The 25,299-nt window shown below is 36.8% G+C and overlaps 1 protein-coding gene across 1 annotated transcript in view; it reads left to right on the top strand.

The window, feature by feature from the left end:
* Positions 1-24,378, top strand: part of LOC309958893 (uncharacterized protein) — an 86,509-nt gene extending 62,131 nt beyond the window's left edge. Inside the window, exons 2-6 of the mRNA XM_082835021.1 lie at positions 8,427-8,525; positions 10,378-10,447; positions 20,868-20,988; positions 23,060-23,175; positions 24,137-24,378. Of these exons, the coding sequence (XP_082691147.1) occupies positions 8,462-8,525; positions 10,378-10,447; positions 20,868-20,988; positions 23,060-23,175; positions 24,137-24,182 (417 nt within the window). The 5' untranslated portion in view covers positions 8,427-8,461 and the 3' untranslated portion in view covers positions 24,183-24,378. The remainder of the gene's footprint in view (positions 1-8,426; positions 8,526-10,377; positions 10,448-20,867; positions 20,989-23,059; positions 23,176-24,136) is intronic.
* The last annotated feature ends 921 nt before the right edge of the window (positions 24,379-25,299 follow it).

Here is a 25,299-nt window from a genome sequence, read left to right on the forward strand (position 1 = left end):
TATTTATGGTTTCCTTTGCTCTGCAGAAGCTTTTTAATTTAATTAGGTTGCCCTTGTTTATTTCTGTTTTTATTTGCATTACTTGAGGAGGTGAATCAAAAAATATATTGCTGAGATTTATGTCAAAGAGTGTTCTGCCTGTGTTTTCCTTTAAGAGTTTTATAGTGTCCGGCCTTTATAATTAGGTCCTTAATCCATTTTGAGTTTATTTTTGTGTGTGGTGTTAGAGAATGTTCTAATTTCATTCTTTTACACGTAGCTGCCAGTTTTCCCAGAACCACTTATTAAAGAGACTGTCTTTTCCCCATTGTATATTCTTGCCTCCTTTGTAGTAGATTAATTGACTGTAGGTGTGTGGGTTTATTTCTGGGCTTTCTATTCTGTTGCATTGATCTATATTTCTGTTTTTGTGTCACTACCATACTGTTTTGATTACTGTAGCTTAATAGTATAGTCTGAAGTCAGGGAGTGTGATTTCTCCACTTCTGTTTTTCTTTCTCAGGATTGCTTTGGCTATTCAGGGTCTTTTGTGTCTCCATACAAATTTTAAGATTTTTTGTTCTAGTTCTGTGAAAAATGCCATTGGTAATTTGAGAGGGATTGCACTGAATCTGTAGATTGCCTTGGGTAGTACAGTCATTTTGACAATATTGATTGCTACAATTCAAGAACATGGTATATCTTTCTGTCTTTTTGTGTCATCTTTGATTTCTTTCATCAGCATCTTATAGTTTTCAGAATACAGATCTTTTGTCTCCTTAGGTAGGTTTATTCCTAGGTATTTTATTCTTTTTGATGAGATGGTAAAGGAGACTGCTTCCTAAATTTCTCTTTCTAATCTTTTCATTGTTAGTGTATAGGAATGTAAGAGATTTCTGAGTATTAATTTTGTATCACACAACATGACCAGATTTACTGATGAGCTCTAGTAGTTTTGTGGTAGCATCATTAGGATTTTCTAGGTATAGTATCATTTCATCTGCAAACAGTGACAGTTTTACTTCTTCTTTTCCAATTTGGATTCCTTTTATTTCTTTTTCTTCTCTGATTGCCATGGCTAGGACTTCCAAAACTGTGTTGAATAAAAGTGGCAGCAAGAGACATCCTTGCCTTTTTCCTGATATTAGGCAGAATGCTTTCAACTTTTCACCATTGAGAATGATGTTAGCTGTCAGTTTGTCACATATGGCCTTTATTATGTTGAGGTAAGTTCCCTATATTCCCACTTTCTGGAGAGTTTTTATCATAACTGGATGTTAAATTTTATCAAAAGCGTTTTCTGTATCTATTGAGACGATCATATTGTCTTTATTCTTCAACTTGGTAATGTGGTGTATCACACTGGTTGATTTTCAGATATAGAAAAATTCTTTCATCTCTGGGATAAATTCCACTTGATCATGGCGTATGATCCTTTTAATGTGTTGTTGGATTCAGTTTGCTAAATTCGGTTGAGGATTTTTGTGTCTATGTTCATCAGTGATATTGGCCTGTAATTTTCTTTTTTTGTGGTATCTTTGTCTGGTTTTATTATCAGGGTGATGGTGGCCTCATAGAATGAGCTTGGGAGTGTTCCTTCCTCTCCAACTTTTGGAAGAGTTTCAGAAGGGTAGGTGTTAACTCTTCTCTAAATATTTGATAGAATTTGCCTGTGAAGCCATCTGGTCCTGGACTTCTGTTTGTTGGAAGTTTTTAAATCACTGTTTAAATTTCATTACTTGTGATTGCTCTGTTCATATTTTCTGTTTCTTACTGGTGCAGTCTTGGAAGGTTGTATCTAAGAATTTGTCCATTTCTTCTAGGTTGTCCATGTTATTGGCATGTCGTTGTTTGTAGTAGTCTCTTATGATCCTTTGTATATCTGTGGGGTCAGTTGTAACTTCTCCTTTGTCATTTCTAATTTTATTGATTTGAGTCCTCTCCCTTTTTTTCTTGATGAGTCTGGCTAAGGGTTTATCAATTTTGTTTATCTTCTCAAAGAACCAGCTTTTAGCTTCATTGATCTTTTCTGTTGTTCTCCTCTGTTTCTTTTTTTTTAAATTTCTGCTCTGATCTGTATGATTTCTTTCCTTTTACTTAACTTTGGGATTTGTTTGTTCTTCTTTCTCTCGTTGCTTTAGGTATAAGGTTAGGTTGTTTATTAGAGATATTGCTTGTTTCCTGAGGTAAGCTTGTATCACTATAAACTTCTCTCTTAGAACTGTTTTTGCTGCATCCCACAGCTTTTGGACTGTTGTGTTTCTGTTGTCATTATCGCTAGATATTTTTTGATATCTTCCATGATCCATTGGTTGTTTAGTAGCATATTGTTTAACCTCTATGTGTTTGTGTTTTTTACAGTTTCTTTTTTCCTGTAATTTATTTCTATTTTCATAGCGTTGTGGTTGGAAAAGATGCTTCATATGATTTCAGTTTCTTGAATTTACCAAGGCTTGATTTGTGGCCCAAGATGTGATCTATCCTGGAGAATATTCCATGTGCACTTCAGAAGAAAGTGTATTCTCTTGCTTTCAGATGGAATGCTCTATAAATATCAATTAAGTCCATCTGATCTAATGTGTCATTTAAGGCCTGTTTTACCTTATTGATCTTCTGTCTGGATGATCTGTCCATTGATGAAAGTGGGGTGTTAAAGTCCCCCACTATTGTGCTACTGTCAATTTTTCCTTTTATGGCTGTTAGCATTTGCCTTATATATTGAGGTGCTCCTATGTTGGGTTCATATATATTTACAATTGTTATATCTTCTTTTTGGATTGATCCCTTGATCATTATCTAGTGTCCTTCTTTGTCTCTTGTAACATTCTTTATTTTAAAATCTATTTTCTCTGATATGAGTATTGCTACTCCAGCTTTCTTTTGATTTCCATTTCCATGGAATGCCTTTTTCCATCCCCTCCCTTTCAGTCTGTATGTGTCCCTAGATCTGAGGTGGGTCTCTTGTAGTCAGCATATATAAGAGTCTTGTTTTTGTATCCATTCAGCCAGTCTATGTATTTTGGTTGGAGCATTTAATCCATTTACATTTAAGGTAATTATCGATATGTATGTTCTTTGCCATTTTGTTAATTGTTTTGGATTTTTTAAAAGATTTATTTATTTATTTATTTTGTCTGTGCCAGGTCTTAGTTGCAGCACACGGGATCTTTCTTGCGGCATATGGGATCTTTTGTTTAGTTGCAGCATGCAGCCTTCTTAGTTGCGACATCCAGAGTCTTAAATCGCGGCATGCAGACTCTTAGTTGCAGCAATGTGAACTCTTAGTTGCGGCATGCTTGCGGGATCTAGTTCCCTGACCAGGGATCAAACCCAGGCGCCCTGCACTGGGAGCGCAGAGTCTTACCCACTGCACCACCAGGGAAACCCCCTGGATTTGTTTTTGAAGGTCTTTTTATCTTCCCTTCCTCTTTTGTTCTCTTCTCTTGTGATTTGATGTCTATCTTTAGTGTTGTGTTTGGATTGCTTTTTTTAAATATATATTTAGTTAGTTAGTTAGTTTTAATATTTTTTGGGTACATCAGATTTTAGTTGCAGCACATGGGATCTTTGTTGAGGCATGCAGGATCTTGTGGCATGTGGGCTTCTGTCTACTTGTGACATGCGGGTTTTTTCTCTTCTCTAGTTGTGGCGTTCAGGCTGCAGAGCACGTGGGCTCTGTATTTGCAGCACATGGGCTCCAGAGCACGTGGGCTCTGTAGTTTGGTGCCCACAGGCTCTCTAGTTGAGGTGCCTGGGCACAGCTGCCCCGTGGCGTGTTGGAACCTAGTTCCCCGACCAGAAATCGAACTCACATCCTGTGCATTGGAAGGCAGATTCTTTACCACTGGACCACCAGAGAAGTCCCCTGGATTGCTTTCTCTTTTTTGTGTTTCTGCTGCAAATTTTGGTTTTGTGGTTCTCTTGAAGTTTTGATACAGCAGTCTATATAATGTACAAGATTGTTTTAAGTTGCTGGTCTCTTAATTTCCAGTGCATTTCCTATATCATGTATTAGTACTCTCTTCTCATGATTGCTGGTTTTGGTATCATATTTGTGTGTGGATGATTTCCTACCTTTACTTTATGTTTGCCTTTGCTGGTGAGCTTTTCCATTCATAATTTTCTTGATTCTAGTTGTGGCTTTTTCTTTTCTGCCTAGAGAAGTTCCTTTAAGACTTCTTGTAAAGCTGGTGTGGTGGTGCTGAATTTTCTTAGCTTTTGCTTGTTATACTTTTGACTTCTCTGTTGAATCTGAATGAGAGCCTTGCTAAGTAGAGTACTCTTGGTTGTAGGTTTTTCCCTTTCATCACTTTAAATATATCATGCTACTCCCTTCTGTCCTGCAGAGTTTCTGCTAAAAGAATCAGCTGATAACCTTATGAGGATTCCCTTGTATGTTATTTGTTGCTTTTCCCTTGTTGCTTTTAATACTTTTTCTTTGTCTTTGATTTTTGTCAGTTTGATTAATGTGTGTCTCAGTGTGTTCCTCCTTGGGTTTATCTTGTTTGGGGCTTTCTGTGCTTCCTGGACTTGAATGAGTGTTTCCTTTCTCATGTTAGAGAAGTTTTCGCCCTTAATCTCTTACAAGATTTTCTCAGGCCCTATCTCTCTCTCTCCTCCTTCTGGGAGCCCTATGATGCGAATGTTGGTGCTTTTAATGTTGCCCCCGAGGGTCTCTGAGACTGTCCTCATTTCTTGTCATTCTTTTTTCTTTATTCTGTTCTGTGGCAGTGAGTTCAGCCATTGTCTTCCAGCTCACTTATTTGTTCTTCTGCCTCAGCTATTGATTCCTTCTAGTGTATTTTTCAATCCAGTTATTGTTCATCTCTATTTATTTGTTCTTTAAATCTTCTAGCTCTTTGTTAAGCATATCTTATAACTTCTCAGTCTGTGCTTCCATTCTTTTTCTGAGATCTTGGATCATCTTTACTATCATTACTCTGAAGTCTTTTTCAGGTAGGTTGCCTATCCCTACTTCATTTAGTTGTTCTTGTGGGTTTTTACTTGTTCCTTCTTCTGGAACATATTTCTCTGCCCTCTCATTTTGTCTGCCTTTCTGTGTTTGTGGTTTACTTTCTGCTGGCTGTAGGATCATAGCTCCTCTTGCTTCTAGTCTGTGCCCTCTGGTGGGTGAGGTTGGTCCTGAGGCTTGTGCAGGCTTCTTGGTGAGAGGGACTGGTACCTGCCCATTGGTGGGTAGAGCTGGGTCTTGTTCCTCTGGTGGGCAGGGCCATGGCAAGGGTGTGTGTTTAGAGGTGGCTGTGAGCTCAGTATGGCTTTAGGCACCCTGTCTGCTAATGGATGGGGCTGTAGAACTGAGTTTTAATGCCAGCTTCTCCACTTAGTTGTTGTATAAATTCATATTTGTACACATTTTTTAACTTTTCCAAGTTAGTTTTATTATCAATAATTTCATGGGGTTGCAGCCAGTCTTCCTCTTTGTCCTTCTTCTGAAGTGAAGGAATTTCCCATATCACTTTCTGGCAAATTTAAAATAAAAATTGAAAAGGTAATGCAGAGCCTTGGTACACTGAATAGCAAAAATTCCCAGAGCAGCCACAGCTCAGATGTGTCAGTGAGCCCTCTCTAATATAGTCTTTTCATATATGAATGTGATATGCCTTCCTTGTGACTTCTAGGGAAATCTATCCATTCTCTCAATATTTAGGAGTTTCAAGAATGCTATTTCTGAGACACAAATCTGATGTAGTTGCCCTACTCAAGTCTTCCACTGGCTCTTCATTGCTTATATTATGCGGTTATTATTTATGGTAAAACTTGAATGTGAAGAAATGTAACATTTTATTTTGTGTAACTGAAATCTGTTCATGAACATCCATGAAACATGTACACCTGATAATAGACAAAAAGTATGTTGGGGACTTGTGTCTTCTGGGGCAGGAGATGGAGGCTGAATTCAAGTATGGATTACAAGAAAAAGAGTATAGAGAAGGGTGAGGTAAGTTAGAAGGTCTTTAAATATGTTTAGCACTAGTGTCCACTTTTTGAGTGCCTTTAGAAGCACTTTAGAAATTAAATTAACATGCGAAAAGAAAACTGCCTGCACCCTCCAACTGAGGAGAGTTTTATCTGCTAAAGATTCAGAGTCCTTTGGCTACTAATTACCTGTTGCATCCCTGGGGCTCCTTTTCCCTTGTTCTCAAGAGCCAAAGTGATCCTTTGTTTACTAGCATAATTTTAGTTTTGCCAGGCAGAAAAACACTAATATTAAGAGTAAGAAGATTTCCTGATCCCTATTAGAAAATGACACCTGGGTAAATCAGATCTCCTCACACATCTCCACCCCGAACCCCCAAAATACAGATTAATTTGGAGAGCACATAAAATTGCACATGGCCTATGTCTGGAGCATAACTGGAAAAACAGACAATATGATCCACTTTGCATTCCCGAATTGTGTCCTGCAATCATAGTAAGAACCACAAGGGCCATTCCACCCACAGCATTGGGCAAATGGGGCTGCCACAAGTATTCCAGGCCTCACACATTCCTAGCCGTTAGCATCTCCATCATTAGACTGAGACTGACATAATACATGTGCTTAACATACAAAGAAATGCAACTCTGTACAGAAGGTTGGTTGAAGTTCACTGTATTTGTTAGGATACAGGCTAAACTAATATAACAAACGTAAAAGACTATAGCACCCTTATTTACGATTTTATTTGTTTCCATGTAATGGTTCCAAGGTAGATGGATAGATCTGGGCCGCCATCCACAAGTTAAGTCTTCCATTTTGGGGTAGATGACAGATGGTGGTCCATTCCTGTCCACTTCTAAGCCAGTGAGAATTATGCTTAACTGGAAAGCCAAATGCTCATTTAAAATTTTTTTCTAATGAAATGTACAATTAATATTTGAAAATAAGAGTATACCATAATTACCATGTCAGGTTCATGGTAATGACTCCATAAATATTTTGGGGAATGGAAGGGTGATAAATATAACACCCTTTATAATTTGTAAATAAATTATAAATATAATTTAATATCTCAGGTGTCTATTCTTTATGTATTCATTAGAATGAAAACTTATTGAACAACATTAACTTGACCTCTAATAGATTTGCTCTTGAAGGGAAGGAAAATTTGCCACCCCTAAATGGATCTCTTTGGCATGAGGATTATTTTGGGTTGATTGTTTTTAAGAAAGAAAAGACTCAGGAAGAACCTTTGACCTAACTGCCTAAAGAATGTAGATGGAGGACCTGTTCCAGGAAGGGAGCTATCACCAGAGATACCTAGAGTATAATATAAACTGGGTGTGGTAGACAGGGAGGAACCTAGCACGCAAGCGCGCGCGCGCGCGCGTATCATTTTGCCTGTCTTTGGGATTTCTCATGTTTGGATTCGCCGTATTTAAATAATTAAATTTGATTTTCTCCTGTGAATGTCTCTTATGTCAATTTAATCCTTAGACCAACCAGAAGAACTTAGAAGGGTAGAGAAAAAAAAATTTTTTTTCTCCCCAGCACTTTCATCAAGTTTTATTCTTTCTTTAACAGGTAGTTTGTATAAGATACTTTAGCAAATGGTGATTTTTCTTAAAAGTTCTAAGAGTTTAGACCCCAGTTGAATTGACATTTCCAAACTCTTCTTTTTTCCTGCTTGATTCTCTTGTTCCTTTCCAACTCACATGCTTGGAAAGTTTTCACATTTCTTTTTTCCCCACATACCTTCTTACTGTAAAATCTATAACTGCAGGTATTTCCTTCTTTCCTCCTCATACTTCTGGGTTCATCAGATCAAACGGTCCCAAGCCCCCTGCTGAGGGAACATGTATTGCAAGATATCTGTGAGGCATCACTCCTGACCTACTGAATACCCCCCAGGCAAGACACGGAATATCTCTGCCTCTTATCTGCCCTGAGTGCTCTGTATTACCCCACCAATCTCCTCACTCACAAGTCAGTAAGAGTGGAGATGAATGGTCAGGAAGGAAAGGTGAATTAGATAGCCACTGTTGCTTCACTCTTGATCTCTCCGTCAGGCAGGTCAAGTGGGGAACCTAGGGAAGTAGCCCTGGAACACTGCTGTCAGTATTGCTCCAGATTTATCATTCCAGAAATACCTATTGCTGTTTGTCAGAAGAACACACAGAGATTCAAATGTGCGTGTTTACTCGAAGTGCAGCCAGGCTCCTTGTGGGTTGACTCAAAGATTGGGGAGAATAATCAGCTTCTTCTCACCTATTCACAGAGCACTTTTCATGGGTTTTCTCTCACACTTTAGGGCAGTCTTCTGATGTCGTGATATTTCTTGCTGAATTGTAGGGTTGGGGGAGCAACAGATGGGACAGTCCACCTTAACTTGGGATCTAGGGAGTTGGAGTAGTTCCTCTACAAGTAAAACACTTTCTAAGTTTGTCTAGATTTCATTTACCTGTCTGTTGGAAATGGGCCATGTATCTCTGTGCCATTGTTTCAGACATCCTGAGGAGTTTCTCTGACAGATTCGATAAAATGCCTCTCACCTCATCATGGATCAAAGTGATTTTCATCATCTTGGCCATTACTCTTTATTCTGGTGAGTAAATTTTTCAGTCTTGGGGAAAACACTCCATATATCCTAGAAATGCAGGAAGCATTTTGCTGTAACGTAGGAATGTAGTGGTGGTTTCATTGATTCGTAATTCTTAAATTGGTAAAGTGACACAGGGTTTACTATAAATTCCTTTTAAATGTTTCATCATTGAATTGCTTCTTCTCATTTCCCATATTAGAGAAGTTAAAACAGAGTGGTGCATTAGAATGGGCAGTAGACCTTATCTCTTCGTTTAACTAAATTATTTTTCCTTTTGGGGCCCAGATTCTATGGTTGTAATTACAAAGTGTGGGGAAAGAATGAGCTCTTCTAGATCTGGTATTCCTTGTAAATCTAAAGTTTTAGTTATCAGCTCTGAGTCCCCGAAATTAAGGCATTGTGTTAAGAAAGAACTCATTCATACCTCTGTTGACCAGTTATCTTCCTTAAAGTTCAAAGTGGCCCATAAAATTTGGGGAATAAAAGGAGCTGTTATATAGGTATTGAATAATACCCTGATATTGAGCAGAATTTCTTCACATTTAAGTGACTTCACCCAGGGCATTGTCTTCATCACAATGAAATGTCTCTTTTACAGAGCTTTAAAAAATTGGTATCTTCAAGCAGGGTATTAGGAGTTACTAAAAAATATAATACACAATACCATTTTTCACAAAGCTAGAATAATTGGGGGATTATTTTTTTCTAAGATTTGTATATATTTGAGAATTTATGTTTTTGTTACTACTACAAAATTCTTACCTCATTAGTTGTAGTTCCTTGAATTGGCCACTTACATAGATTTCTACTGCCACTGTGTGTGTGGGCTTCTTATTTTTTTAAACTGTTCTGTGGTTGCAGAAACTGCTCTTACAAAAACATCAAGTTACAAGCATTGGGTAAGTTACTGCTGGTTCATTTGGAAGTTGAAATGTAAATTTTTAACCATTTTCAGTTTTTAAAATCACAGGAAAATTGATCAAACAGAATGTAAAAAACACTCCTTCAAAAAGTAAAAGTGTGTATGTATTATTATTACATCAAGGTTAAGAAATAGAATCTAGCAAGTGTTACAAAACCATTTAGCAGTGTCTGTACAAGGTGATAGCGTATTTATCCTATTACCTTAAATTTCCTATCATGGGTAGTTACTTGCTGCACACAAAACTGAGAGCTATAGAAAGTATGTTTAGAGTAGAATTATTCATCCTAACAAAATGAAAGGGAAAAAAGCACCATCCCAGTTACCAGTGTGTAGGAGAATATACAGTGATGATTTCTATATGGCCAAATAGTGGAATATTACTTAAGGGTGAAAATAAATTACAGCTCTGAACATCAGTATAAATAAAGGTCATAAGGGAGTATAAAAAGAAAGGCATATAAGAATACATATGGTATCATTTATTTGTGAAAATTACCAAGATACCCAAAACTATGAAATATATAAATATAGTGAAAATATATATGTATTGATATGTAGTGAAATTCTAGAGGGAGGTAGAAACTCAGTTTGGTGACTTTCTTGTGTGTGTGTGTGTGTGTGTGTGTGTTTGTGTGAGTGAGAGAGTGATAAGAAAAATATCACCTAGGAGGGGAAGGTCATGGGTGGGGGTGGGAAATTGGTTACATTATAAAAATACACTCAGCCACTTGCATGGCCTTTTTGTTAATACACTATTTCTATAAATTAGTTTCTTATTTACTGGATGTGACTCCATAAAGTTTTCTCTTTAAACCTAAACATATATTGTATTTATCCTTTTCTGGATGTATGGCATTTCATATTAAGATTTAAGAAGATTGTATTCAAATATTCATTGTCTAATGTATATTATCTCTCTATATTTGACAGGTAGAATGTGGTCCATACAGTGGTGTGAAAACATGCACAAAAGAATATCATCCAGTCTTTGCAACCAATGGCCATACTTATTGCAATAAATGTGTTTTTTTTGTGGTGCACTCAAGTAAGAACACAATAGTGAATATTTACTCTTCCAAAGTAATTAAAAAATCATGAAATGATAAGAAAATTCATTTGCTGATAATGTAGGCACAACATACACAGAAAATAACTATAATATTTCTCTAAAAGCCAAGGAGACACACTTCTACCATGTCTTAAAATTCTTACTTCTGAAAGTAGTATTAAACTGTCACTATAACCATGCTGGATGTTTTGTAAATGAAAGAACTAGTTAACTTAGCTTAATTTAATTGATTATGAACTACTAATGGCTGACTAGTGGCCAAGATGATGTTATTCCAAAGCTCTGATGCTCAACAGAAGATCTCACTGAAGTCATGAGAATCAGCCTTGCAGACCTCCAGCCACAGGGGGCATAATTGAGCAAAGAACAGACTCGTGATTACACACTGAAATCATGTGATTGTCAACTTTGTCTCCTGAAATCATCATGGCCTTTGAAACCTTCCTGAGAGTGCAGAGCAGTCTAGGACACCTCCACCCAAACTCACATCCCCCTCTCCTCCACTCGGAAGGAGTTTGTGGTCTAAAGCTTTGCCAGCCTTTTCTGCAACACTCCCCCATTTTGTTACACATGTGTTCCTCATAAAATCTTTGCCCACTTACTCCCAAAATTGTTTCTGCCTCTTGGAAAATCTGGATTAACACAATGCCTAATGACTTCCTTTCTTAGGTCTAGTCCAAAGACTGAGTCAGGACTGAGCAGGTAGGAAGGATCAAACAGCCCCACAGTAGGGAGAGGACATGTATAAGGCAGGGGAGCAGTCAGGGTCCAGCTCCTTCTGGAAGTAGAGCACAGCCTTTCTGTAATGTCCCATAGTTCAGATCTCCTCATTTAGAAACATTTTGTGTACTGCCACAGTGTTTAATTTTATGTGTTCTTTTAATATTTTTTTTCACTTTCTGTCTGATTCTTTCTACAGAAAAAGTGGTGGCAAATTTGCTATTGCTCATTATAGTGAATGCTGACTTTTTCCTGGAGCAACACATTCCTACAACTTCTACTGTGATCCCATTTTGCAGTGGATTCTACAGACAATTAGAGTTGCAGAATCAGGGTCTTCCATTCTTAGAGGACCAGGTGAACCCTGTAGAATACAAGGTGGAATGTAGTATATTCCAAGTTCTTTCTCACTTTAAGATCCTTTCATTTCAGCATTTTTACTCTCTATGTTCAGTTCTTCAATGACAGTTTGAAAAATTAGTATCTTAGTTATATGTTTGATAATGTAAAACCTAATGCAATTTAAAACCCTAAATATTTTGCTCCATGAAATGTTAAATGGTGTTACATTTTATTTTAACATGCCCCTTGTTTATTTCGTTGGGTAATGGGTTAAGACATAAACAATTTTTGATACTTATAGCCAAAAAGATATTTTCCAAATATGACCAAATATTAGATTACTTGGGTATTTATAAAAAGTACAGGCTTCCCTGGTGGCACAGTGGTTGAGAGTCCGCCTGCCGATGCAGAGGCCACGGGTTCGTGCCCCGGTCCGGGAAGATCCCACATGCCACGGAGCAGCTGGGACCCGTGAGCCATGGCCGCTGAGCCTGCGCATCCGGAGCCTGTGCTCCTCAATGGGAGAGGCTGCAACAGTGAGAGGCCCGCGTACCACCAAAAAAAAAAGTACAGATAACTGGATTCTGTCTGTTCTAAAGATTCAGAACTTCTAGGAGAGGTTTATGGGAAATTGAAATCTAACAAGCACCCCAGGTAATATTATGATCATGAATCTTAGGTAATACTGACTCTAAGACCTCGGGTATGTCTATAATTGAATAAATTTCAGAATGTATAGAAAGATAATATAAGATTTATGAGGCTTGGGAAAAATTTCTATGTTTTTCATTCTTGATCACAAGTCAGTTGAGAGGTAAGTGGGTGCTCCTGGGATGAGAAGCAACACGGCCTTTATTGACTTAGGACTTGCTTTATTAGGGCCAAGTCAGATGTCTCTCCATTAGTCTCAGTTTTCCAGCCACAAGAAGCAGGCTTTAGTTGTGTGCCCAAAGGATCATTCAGACCTTGAATGTAGTGGCAGAAATGTAGGTTGACTGTTGAATGACAACTGGGAATCTATGACATAGGCTATGCTAGGCATGCTGTTCTTATCAATAGATACTTTTACATCTAAAGAGTAATCAGTGTGGGAGCTATTAAATCATTTAAAATCTCAAATATCCCTCTTAAGGAAAGTATCCATTAGAATGTTAATTTGTAGAGCAACGTTATAAAAATGCTTTCGGCCAATTGCACCACTTTTTCTTTGCAGAGGACTTTGTGAAAAAGTTCTTCAGTGAACATGTGTATTCATTTATGTATTCTTTTTTTTAAAATTCCACATAAATAAAGGTCTATGTGTCAAGCCCTATTTAGATGCGAGAAATAAGATAACAATGATCAGCTCTGCTTTTACTTATCATCTAGGAATTTAAATGTTATCGATTAAAGTTATTATCCACTAATGAATGGAAATCCTCCTTTTTGCATGACTGTTCTCCTCAAAAGCTGTGTGAAACAGTTTTCTACATGTTACCTAACTCAGTTCTTCTAAGGATCACATTAGGTAGACATCAGCTCTCTATTTTACATATTATGAAAATGAGACACAGGAAATCTTACAGTATTTTAAACCTGACCTTTTGGTAAAGAGAGTTTGAATACAAAGCTTGAAATTTTATTCTTTTTAAAAACCAGTTTATTGTTGTAATTACATACCCAAAATTAATCAGTTTTAGACATGATGTAATAATTGAAATATATATATATAGAGAGAGAGAGAGAGAGGGAGAGAGATAAGCAACCATCAACACAATTAAAGTTTAGAGTGTTTACATCACCCCCAAATATGTGCCTCTCATCCTTTGGAGGTCATGCCCTCTTCCTACCCCCAACCCAAGGCAACTACTCATCTACATTGTATTCTCTTGTTTTACCTTTTCTAGACATTTTCTGTAAAGACAATGAAACAGTATGTTGTTTTTATATCTGCTTCTTTCATTTTACAGGTTTTTGTGGTTCATTCACACTGTAGCTTATACATCAGTAGTTCATTACTTTTTAATGTTCAATAGTATTCCATTTTGTATTGATATACCATGTTTTGTTTTAATTTTTCACTAGGTTATGAACACTGGAATTGTTGCCACTTTTTGGTTATTAAGAAAAATGGTGCTATGAACATTACTATACAAGTCTTTTTTTCTTTTCATTTTTTCTTGGTTAAACACCCAAGAGTAGAATGGATGCTTTGTATGGTAGGTTTATCTTGCGCTCTTCCAGAACCTATCAGTGTATTTTTCAAAGTGGCTGTATCTTCTTAACCATTCCCACCAGTAATGTATGAGAATTCCGTTTCCTCCACATCGTCACCAACAATTGTTACTGCATACCTCTTTTTTCTCTTCCAGTTTTATTGAGGTATAATCGACATACAGCACTGTGTAAGTTTAAGATGTACAGTGAAATGATTTGACTTACATATATCATGAAATAATTATAGTAAGTTTAGTGAACATCCATCATCCCGTACAGATACAAAATTAGAGAAATAGAAAAAAATTTTTTCTTGTGATGAGAACTCTTAGGATTTACTCTTTTAACTTTCATATATAATGCTCAGCAGTGTTAATTATATTTAACATGTTGTTCATTGCAAGCCTAGTACTTATTTATCTTATAACTGGAAGTTTTTAACCTTTCAACTACTTTCATACAATTCCATCTCTCCTCACCCCCTATCTTTGGTAACCACAAATCTGATCTCTTTTTCCATGAGTTTGTTTTTGAAGTATAATTGACCTACAACACTGTGTTGGTTCCTGGTACACACATAGTGATTCTATATTTCTGTACATTTCAAAATGATCACCATGATAAATCTAATTGTCTTCTGTCACCACACAAAGATATTGCATAATTATTGACTGGATTCCCTGCACTGTACATTTCATAGCTGTGATTGATTTATTTTGTAACTGAAAGTTTGTACCTCTTAATCTGTCTCCCCTATTTCTCTTCAGCCCCCAACCCCCTCCCCTCTGACATCTGACAACTACTGGTTTGTTCTCTGTGTCTGTGACTCTGTTTCTGTTTAGTTGTGTTTCGTTTCATTTGTTTTTGTTTTTTAGATTGTACGTATAAGTGAAATCATATAGTATTTGTCTTTCTCTGTCTGAATTATTTCAATTAGCATAATACCCTCTATGTTCATCCATGTTGCTGCAAATGGCAAGATTTTGTTCTTTGTTATAGCTAAATAATACTCTGGCGTGTGTGTGTGTGTGTGTGTGTGTGTGTGTATCACTATCACATCTTCTTTATACATTCATCTATTGATTGGGCACTTAAGTTGCTTCTGTATGTTGGTTACTGTAAATAATGTTGGAATGAATATAGGGGTGAATCTATATTTTCAACTTAGTGGGGTTTTTTTCTTTTCTTTTCTTTTTTTTTTTTTTTTTTGCATAAATACCCAGGAGTAGAATTGCTGGATCATATGGTAGTTCTTTTTTTTAATTTTTGAGGAATCTCCATACTGTTTTCCATTGAGACGTCACCAATTTACATTCTCACCAACAGTGCATGAGGGTCCCCCTTTGTCTACATCCTTGCCAACATTTGTTATTTGTTGTCTTTCTGATAGTAGCCATTCTGACAGATATGAGGTGATATATCATTTTGGTTTTGATTTGCATTTCCCTGATGATTAGTGATGTTGAGCATCTTTTCATGTGCCTGTTGGCCATCTGTAGGTCTTCTTTGGAAACATGTCTATTCAGGTCCTCTGCCCAATTTTTAATTGGGTTGTTTGTTTTTCTCATACTGAGTTATATGAGTTTTTTGTATATTTTGGATATTAATCCCTTGTGAGAAATAAGTTTGCACATATCTTCCCACATTCAGTAGGCAGCCTTTTAGATTTGTTGATATTTTCCTTCTCTGTCCAAAAGCTTTTTAGTTTGATGTAGTCCCATTTGGGTTTTTTTGCTTTTGTCGTCCTTGCCTGAGGAGACATATCCAAAAACAAAATTGCTAAGACTTATGTCAAAGAGTGTACTGCTTATGTTTTCTTCAAAAAGTTTTATGGTTTTAGGTCTTAACATTTAAATATTTAATCCATTTTGAATTTATTTTTGTGCCTGGTGTGAGAGAAGAGTCCAGTTTGATCCTTATGTGTGTAGCTGTCCAATTTTCCTAACATCATTTATAGAAGAGGCTGTCTTTTCTGCATTGTATATTCTTGCCTCCTTTGTTGTAGATAAATTGCCCATATAAGTATGGGTTCATTTTTGGGGTCTTATTTTGCTCCACTGATCTATGTGTCAGTTTTCGTGCCAGTACCATACTGTTTTGATCATGGTGCTTTGTAGTATAGTTTGAAATCAGGGCGTGTGATACCTCCAGCTTTGTTCTTCTTTCTCAAGATTGTTTTGGCTATTCAGGGTCTTTTGTGTTTCCATACAAATTCTAGGACTGTTTGTTCTAGTTCTGTGAAAAATGCCTTTGGTGTTTTGGCACTGAATCTGTAGATTGTCTTGGGTACTATGATCATTTTAATAACATTAATTCTTCAAATCCATGAGCATGGTAAATCTTTCCATCACAGCAAATGTTTCCATCTGTTTGTGTCATTGTCAACTTCTTTCATCCAGTTTCTTATATTTTCTGGGTGCAGGTCTTTTTATTCCTAGGTATTTTATTTTTTTGATGCAATTGTTTTCTTAGTTTCTTAATGGTGTTCATTTCTTAATTTTCTTTTCTAATAGTTCATTGTTAGTATATAGAAATGCAATAGATTTCTGTATATTAATTTTGTATCTTCCAACTTTGCTGAATTCATTGCTGAGCTTTAGTAGTTTTTTTGGTGGCATCTTTAAGATTTTCTGTGTATAGTATCATGTCATCTACAGTCAGTGACAGTTTTACTTCTTCCTTTCCAATTTTGATTCCTTTTATTTCTTTTTCTTTTCTGATGGCTGCAGCTAGACTTCCAATACTATGTTGAATAAAAGTGGCAAGAGTGGGCATCTTTGTCTTTTTCCTGATCTTGTAGGAAATGCTTTCTACTTTTCACCATTGAGTATAATGTTAGCTGTGGACTTGTCATAGATAGCATTTACTATGTTGAGGTGTGTTCTGTCTATACTCACTTTTTTATCACAAATGGATGTTGAATTTTGTCAAAAGCTTTTTCTGCATCTATTGAGATAATCATTATGACGTTTATTCTTCAGTTTGTTAGTGTGGTGTATCATATTGTTTGATTTCTGGAAATTGAACCATCCTTGTATCCCTGGGATGAATCTCACTGGATCATGTTGTATGATCCTTTTAACATACTGTTGAATTAGGTTTGCTAATATTTTGTTGGGGACTGCTTCATCTATGTTCATTAGTCTTTCGGCATGCTTTCCTTTATTGTACTTTTCAGATACTGTGTTTTTTGAAAATTGAAGGTTTGTAGCAACCCTGTGTTGTCAGATAATGGTTAGCATATTTTAGCAATAAAGTATTTTTAAATTAAGGCGTGTACATTGTTTCTAAGACACAGTGCTATGGCACACTTAATAGGCTACATATGTATAGTGTAAACATAATTTTTATTTGCATTGGGAAACGAAAAAATTTGTGTTACTTATTTCATTGCAATATTCACTTTGTTTCAGCAGTCTGGAACCAAACCCTTCCGTATCTCCAAGGTATGCCTGTTATGTCATACTCAATAAAGCTGGAATATATATTTGGGGCAGGGGAACCTTGTGACAGTGTAAAACAGACTGCATTATCTTGTGCTCAGGGATCATCTAACAGGATCTCCTAAGCACCATAAACTTTGGAATATTAGAGAGGAAACACAGACATGTAGTTCAGCGTTCTCCAGCTAGAGTTAACTCTAAATAGACAAAAGAGGCCGGGCAGCCAAAGTTCACCCATCACCACTTCAAATAAGCTGTTCCATTTGTATATGTATATATAACAGGAAGTTTCTCCAAAGATTTCCAAATTTCTCATTTACAGAACATAACTATGAATTGTGTTAATTAGAGAGGAATATTTTCTTCACATATTCAGCACTTAAATAATTTGGAAGTTAAACCATGTTTGTAGATGAAAATTCTTAAAAGTAAAAAAATAGAAATTATGACTTCATTAACTTATTTAATAAACAATTTCAGCTTATTCCCAGATGGAGAAATTTTGTCACTGAACAAAATCATCCAAATATATACACTTTATATTTTTGTATATATTTAACTGTGAGTGTGAAAACATGAATATTTCAGATGATACTCATTTGGTGAGATACAGAGAACCAACCATCCTTGTAATCTGTCTTTTTCATAGTAAGATGATATAAGGCTTTCAGGAAGTAAACTGGTCTTATCTTTAAAATTTAAACTGCACATATTATGTGACTCAAAAATGCAACTACTAAAAATATAGAACTAATTGAATGAGCATGTAGTGACCTGCACAACCATGTTCATTACAACACTGGTAGCAAGAATAACTTAAAAGGAATTGTGTGTTTGTATATGCTTATATGAAGATATACCATTGATTGTTAAATGAAAAACTGAGTTACAGAGAAATGTCTTGATTTTATTCTTCTGTCTCTATTTTTATCTATCTATTTATCACCAGTCATCTTTAGGGCCAGCATCTTCAGATCTCTCTTAACTCCATCTTCATTTGGCCTTCTTTGTGTGTCTGCATCAAATCTTCTTCAGTCTCCCTTTTATGAGGATACTTGTGATGACATTTAGGGCTCACCTAGATAACTTACATATATAGATATCTACGTATATCTATCTATATGCTCTGTGTGTGTATATATATATATATGTATCTATATTGTTAATGTTATTACATATATATGTGTTATTACATGTAAATGTTAGTATATTTGTGAATATATAGATATACAGAATTATATACATACATATATAGACATATATACACATGCATATATCTGCATATACACACATATGCATATATTTATGTGATTTTAGTATAGTTGTATATTAAATATCTGTAACTTTGCAGTATAAATGTATTTATGCACATTAAACATTTTCAGAAAAAATATGCATCAAATAACCCACACATCTAACATTCCCTTTCATGGTTAATTTAGAAACCTCATGGCCTGTTGTATCTCATAGGCAGTGTCTTCTGCTCTTAATCTCTGCTAATGAATGCACATAAGAGAAAAAATCCAGTGTTGTGGGATTCAAGGACTGTACAATCACTTCAACTCTAAACTTCAGTTTAATTTTACCCTCCAAGGTCGTGTGCCAGAAGGATTATCTGCACAGATGTCTCTGATGGTATCTATGTAAATAATTCAAAATCTAGCGAAAGCATGATAATAACTTCCTATAATAAAGGAAAAATTTTAGCACTTACCAGATTTTGTATCCTGCCATTAAATTGGCACGGAACAGTGCTAGACTCAAAGGTTCTTTTCTCAATCTTGGCTTTCTTCACTGAAAAAGAAAAAGGTTCGGTTAGGGTGACACATGTAATCTAGCACAACTTTAAGTGCATCCTGTTTTAATATTTTATCCCTAATATTTATGGCAAATCGTTGAGACAGAAATTATTCCCACATTTAAAATTAGTAAATAGTGGATTAGGAAGTCTGAATATTGTCTCAAGGTTACTCAGTGGTAGATAGCATTTGAACTCAGGACTTTCATTTGCCAAAGTTCTTCCCACAGAGTCAGACTGTGAAGCAGATTAATTAAATAGCTCATATTATATACCTCTTCCTACTACTTCCAACCCTGCACAGTTTCCCACTTTACTTTGAGGTAAAGATCAAATTATTCATCATATAGTTGAGGGCATTGTCCCCTGTGGTCTCAATTTCATTCCCAAGCCTTCTTTCTCTTCTTAATATTCACATTCTGTCCTCTACCTCAGGTTTCCATAGCTGGTTGCCCTGACAGTCTTTTTGAACATTCTTGGTTGTGAATTTGTACCATAATTTTACAAGATGTTCTCAGTGGGGGAAATTGATTAAAAGGAACACAAGAACTCTCCGCATTAGTGCTTACGGCTTGATGAGAATCTCCATTCAACTCAAGATAAAAAGTTTAATAAAAATCAAATCTCCCATTGAGTCTAATGGACTTCTACTGTCCTTCAAAATACTAAGGGTGTAGGTATGTATCTAATTATAGTTCCCCGAACTCATTCTTTTCTTTCTTGTTTTGATTATCCTTTATTTTCAACTCAGGAACTCGGAAAGCTTCCCATCTCTTCTGTACCTTAGAGTTTCAAAGAATTGTTGTCACCTTCTCCCTTCCTCATACATGTGTTCATCAGATAAAATTGTCCCAAACCCCTGCTCAGAGATGATCTGTGTGAGATCTTCGTGAGGAAGAACACAGAAAACCTCAGGGTCTTATCTGCTGGGGGCCATCTGTTTTACCCCACCAGGCTGGTCACCAACAGTCCAATAAAGGAGACTCTTCAGCTGGGGGAAGTGGTTGAGAAGGAAAGGGAATCAAAATAGGCACAGTCCCTGGAGCTCACTCTCCACTGCCTTCTCTGTTTCAGGTAGGTCAGGTGGGGATGCTGTGGAGGTAGCCCTGGTGTGTCACATTGCTGTGAGGACTGCTGCAGGTCAGTCCTTGCTGAAATAACTATTTCTGTTTTCTGAGGAAAAACTGAAATTCCAAAGTGCATAGTTCTTTAAATGCAGCCAGGCTCCTTGGCTGAGCCAAGGGTTGGGAGGGTAAACCGCTCCTCCTTAAATGGGCAAAGAGAACTTGTCCTAGTGTTTCTCTCAAGTCTTCTACAAGGCCTTCTGTTCACATGTATGTCCTGTGGGTTGGGGGGAAGATTTCCACCATAATTACAAACCTAGGAGAGGGGGGCAGTTCCCTTAGCTGTAAGAAACTTTCATTTGGAAATGGGCAATTTGTCCCTGTGCCATGTGTTATAAGCATTCCTATGCATTTATTCTACAGACTTGATAAGATGTCTCTCTTCTCATCATGGATCAAAGTTATTTTCATTATTGGCTTGGCATGTCCTCTTTATTTTGGTGAGTAAAATTTTCAGACCTGGATGAAGCAACTAACATGTTTTAGGAAATGTAGGAAACAACTGCTATTATCTAGGAATGAAGGAGATTGCTGTTGGGTATGTAATACTTAAACGGGCAAAATGAAATGTTACAAATACCTATTTAAAAATTACATCAGTAGATTGCTTTTTCTCATTTCCCACCTTAGAAGGGTAGAGACAGAGGGGGTTAGAATGAGCAGTAAAATTTAGTTTTCTGTTTATTTATGATTAAAGATATTTACCTGATTTTTCCCCCTTTTTGGAGGTCAGATTTCATCGTTGCTAAATGCAGAGTGTGGGCAGTAAAAAAGTCCTCTAGATCTGGTATCCTTGACAATCCTATTTGTTGTTTGCCAGCTCTGAGTCCACTAAAGTCAAGGCTTTGTGTAAGGAGAGAAGTAATTGATCCCTCTGCTGAAAACTTATCTTTCTTAAAGCACAAGATGGCCCATGAATTTCAGAGTAAAGTAGCTGTGAGATATTAACAAGATCCATGATACTCGAGTTGAATACTAAGTAGTAATTAACTTCTTCATATTAAGTGGCCTTAAGCAAGGCATTGTCTTCTCTGACTAGGATGTCTCTATTTATAAAAATGAAAAAAAGTGGTATCTCCACAGCAGGGTTTGGTGATTATTAAGCCATACTTATTTTTCAGAGTGAGATGAATTTAGAATTCTATTTCCAGATTTGAAGTTATTTTGTGAGATGATTATTTTGATACTACCACAAAAGCCTCACCTCATTACTTGCTGTGTTTGAGTAGGTGATTAGCATAGATGTGGGTACTTGCCACCAGAGACATTGTTTTCTCCTGTTCATCTTCTTCTTTTCAATTTACCTTTTGTGTGAGTTTTGCAGAAACTGCTTTTGTACCCTTAAGAGAGACACGTGAAACTGTAAGTTCATACTGATTAATGTGGGAATTGAAAAAGGTAAACTTTTAATTTTTTTTATATTTTAAGTTTTAACAGCAAATTTTATCAAAAATATCTATAACAGAATAGTCCTTCAAAAAGTAAGATAAAGTGTCATTCTTACACTAAGTTCAAGAAATAGAATCTTGCCAGCTATATAAAACCATCTGTCATTTCAGACAAGGTAAAAATATCCCATTATTCACAGTTTTATTATTGAGCATAAACCTGGTTATATACAGGCATCAAAAAACAGTGTTTAAAGTGGAATTGTTCACCCTAGAAAAAGAAGAGGATTAAAAAAAACTAATTTAGGGGGCTTCCCTGGTGGCACAGCGGTTGAGAGTCCACCTGCCGATGCAGGGGACACGGGTTCATGCCCCGGTCCGGGAAGATCTCACATGCCGCGGAGCGGCTGGGCCCGTGAGCCATGGCCACTGAGCCTGTGCATCCGGAGCCTGTGCTCCGCAACAGGAGAGGCCACAACAGTGAGAGGCCCGCGTACCGCAAAAAACAACAACAACTAATTTTGGGCTTCCCTGGTGGTGCAGTGGTTAAGAATCCACCTGTCAATGCAGGGAACACGGGTTCAAGCCCTGGTCCGGGAAGGTCCCACGTGCCGCGGAGCAGCTAAGCCAGTGTGCCACAACTACTGAGCCTGTGCTCTAGAGCCCACGAGCCACAACTACTGAAGCCTGTGCACCTAGAGCTTGTGCACCGCAACAAGAGAAGCCAATGCAATGAGTAGCCCCTGCTTGCTGCAACTAGAGAAAGCCTGCACACAGCAACGAAGACCCAATGCAGCCAAAAATAAATAAAATTTAAAAAAAAATAATAAAATAAAATTGAAAGCAGGGACTGAAACAGATATTTATTTTTAAAAAACCCTAATTTTCCACTTACAGGAATATAAAATAATTTTCATAAAATCACAGATTGGAATATTACATAGAGGTGAAGAAAATCAACTATTTCTAAACATCTAAACAAACATTTTTAACAATGCCTAAAAAGCAGATCATGTAAGGATACACACACTATTGTTTATTTATTTAAATTACCAACACTGCCATCACTACACAAATTATATATATACACGTATATGGTTAACTACACACATACAAACATATATATGAACACATACATATACGGTGATAATCTGAAACTATCAGATTATCTATTAGTGAAACTATTGAGGAAAACAGAAGAATTATAACAAATTCACTTTTATAATTTTTTGTGGTATGAGATAATGGTGAAAATCTGATCCATGTATGAGGTGAAGTAGGGGCAGAGTGGCTAAATTATTAAAATGCGTTTAGCCATTTGTATGTTTTTAAAAAATACAAAATATATTGGGGTTGCAAAAATATATCAATATATTTTTATGTCTCTGTGCATGACTTATGTCTATTTTTAAACCTCAATATAGACTATAGAATATATTTCATTTTGATGCATACCATTTTGTATTAGGAGTAAAAAATATTTTATTCAAAAAGTTTATTATCTGAAAATTTTTATGTTGTCTGTTTAACAGCCAGAATGTAACGTGTATGGGGATCAGTTACATTTTTGCACCAGAGAAATGGACCCGATCTGTGCAACGAATGGCCGAACGTACTCCAATAAATGTGTTTTCTGCAGTGAAAAGCTGTAAGAACACAAGACTAAATATTGGCTCATCCAAAATAATGAAGAAACAATCACAAAATTATAGGAACCTCCATTTTTCTGATAACCAGGTCACAGTATAGATGGAAAATAATTGTACTTTCTCTGTTAAAGCCAAAGAAACACACTGGTACCTTTCCCTTAAGTCTCATTCCTAAAAGTAGTTTTCATTTGACCTCGAAGTATATCCATCCCTGTTGGATGTTACCCAACTGTATAAATCAATTACTTTAACTTGATTTAATTGCTGTGACTTACTAATGGAAGTCTGGTGACCGATATAATGTAATTCTTAACTCCAGAGGCTGAATGAGAACCTCTATGATGTAGCTCCAAGCTACAGGGAGCATAACTGAGCAAGAAAAACCACTGACTTCAGAAATTTAAATCCATCACAATGGACAATTTATGCTAGAAAGGAACTCCTCCAGTGGTCCATTTTGTCCCCTGGTCTCCTTGACAAGACTCCAAACTTTCCTTAGAGAGCAGGGCATGCTAGGGCACTTCCACCTAACCTCCCTTGCTGCCTCATTCCCCCGAGGGAGTTCCCAGTCTCAAGGTTCAGCCAGCCTTCCTACTTCCCACCTCATTTCCTCTCACTGGTGTTTCCTCTCATTTAATCCCCAAATGGGCTTCTCCTTCTAGAGAACCATGAAAACAATCTCTAATCCTCCTCTCTGAGGTCTCTCCTCAGTGGGTTCCAAGGCTGAGTCAGGACTGAGCATGTAGGAAGAGTCAAGTAGCCCCAGGTGGTTGGGAGGACCTGTGTAGGGTAGGGGGGTAAGGAGGAGCCCAGCTACCTGTTTGAGGAAGGGGAGCACAGCCCTCCTAGCACTCTTATATTCAGATTCTCCTCATGGAGAAGCGCTTAGTGCAGTGCTCAGGCAATTTTAAATACTTTTTTAAGCATAATTTTTCTTTTTCGCTTTTTCTTTCTTTACAGAGAAGATAGTGGAAAATTTGATTTTAGTCATTGGGGTTGTTGCTGACTCTGCCTCAGCCACACATTCCTATGGCTTTTATAGCAATTCTATTGTGAAATGGATTCTACAATTAGTCTTCTCCATCAGGGCTTTAAATTCCTAGATGATCAGACAAAGCCTTCAATACTACAGAAGATGGAATATAGATCATTGAAGAATTTTTCCAACTCTAAGAATCTGCCAATGAAAGATTTCTATTTTGTCTTCAGTTATTCAGTGACAGTTGAAAACCCATCTTAATTGTGTGTTCAATAATACAAAACCTAATGTAATTTGTAATCATGAATATTTCAATCAATAAAATGTTAAATAGTATTATCTTTATTAAAATACTCTTTCTTTGGTTGGTTGGTTAGTGGATTAAAAGACATGAATACTTCTGGTAACTGTAATTAAAGAAATAGCTTCAAAGATGAACAAATAATCCATTACTTGGGTGTTTATTAAAAGTGCAGAGAGTTGGGCTTCTCTTTATCCTAAAGAATCCAAAACTCTAGAAGAGGAATTTGGGAACTTGAATTCTAACAAGTACTCCAGGTCAATCTTCTGATCACCAGTGTTAGCCAAGACAGCTAAAACATAGCACATATCTATAATTGAATGAATTGCAGAGACTATTCAAAGATATTGTGTGATTTCTGAAGCTTGGGAGAAAACTATATTATTCTCTCTCTCACAAATAAGTCAAGAGATAGTTTGGTGATCCTGGCAGGCCAGGCAACTCTGCCGTTACGGATCTAGGATATTCATTTGTGCTCCAAGTCTGATGCTTTTTTATTTATCTTCACCACTCAACCAGCAAGAAACAGGCTTCATTTGAGTGGCCAAATGTTCATCTATTTTTTTTTTTTTTGCGGTACATGGGCCTCTCACTGTTGTGGCCTCTCCCATTGCAGAGCACAGGCTCCGGACGCACAGGTTCAGCGGCCGTGGCTCACGGGCCCAGCCGCTCCACAGCATGTGGGATCTTCCTGGACCGGGGCACGAACCCGTGTGCCCTGCATCAGCAGGCGGACACTCAACCACTGCGCCACCAGGGAAGCCCCCAAATGTTCATTTAAAGCTTAGTTTTAATGGCAGAAATGTAGACCAACTACAAGAAAGCAAGTTTCAATCTGCTATA

Source organism: Leucopleurus acutus, assembly GCF_964270905.1.
Source record: "Leucopleurus acutus genome assembly, chromosome: 3".
In the NCBI taxonomy this organism is placed as follows: domain Eukaryota; kingdom Metazoa; phylum Chordata; class Mammalia; order Artiodactyla; family Delphinidae; genus Leucopleurus; species Leucopleurus acutus.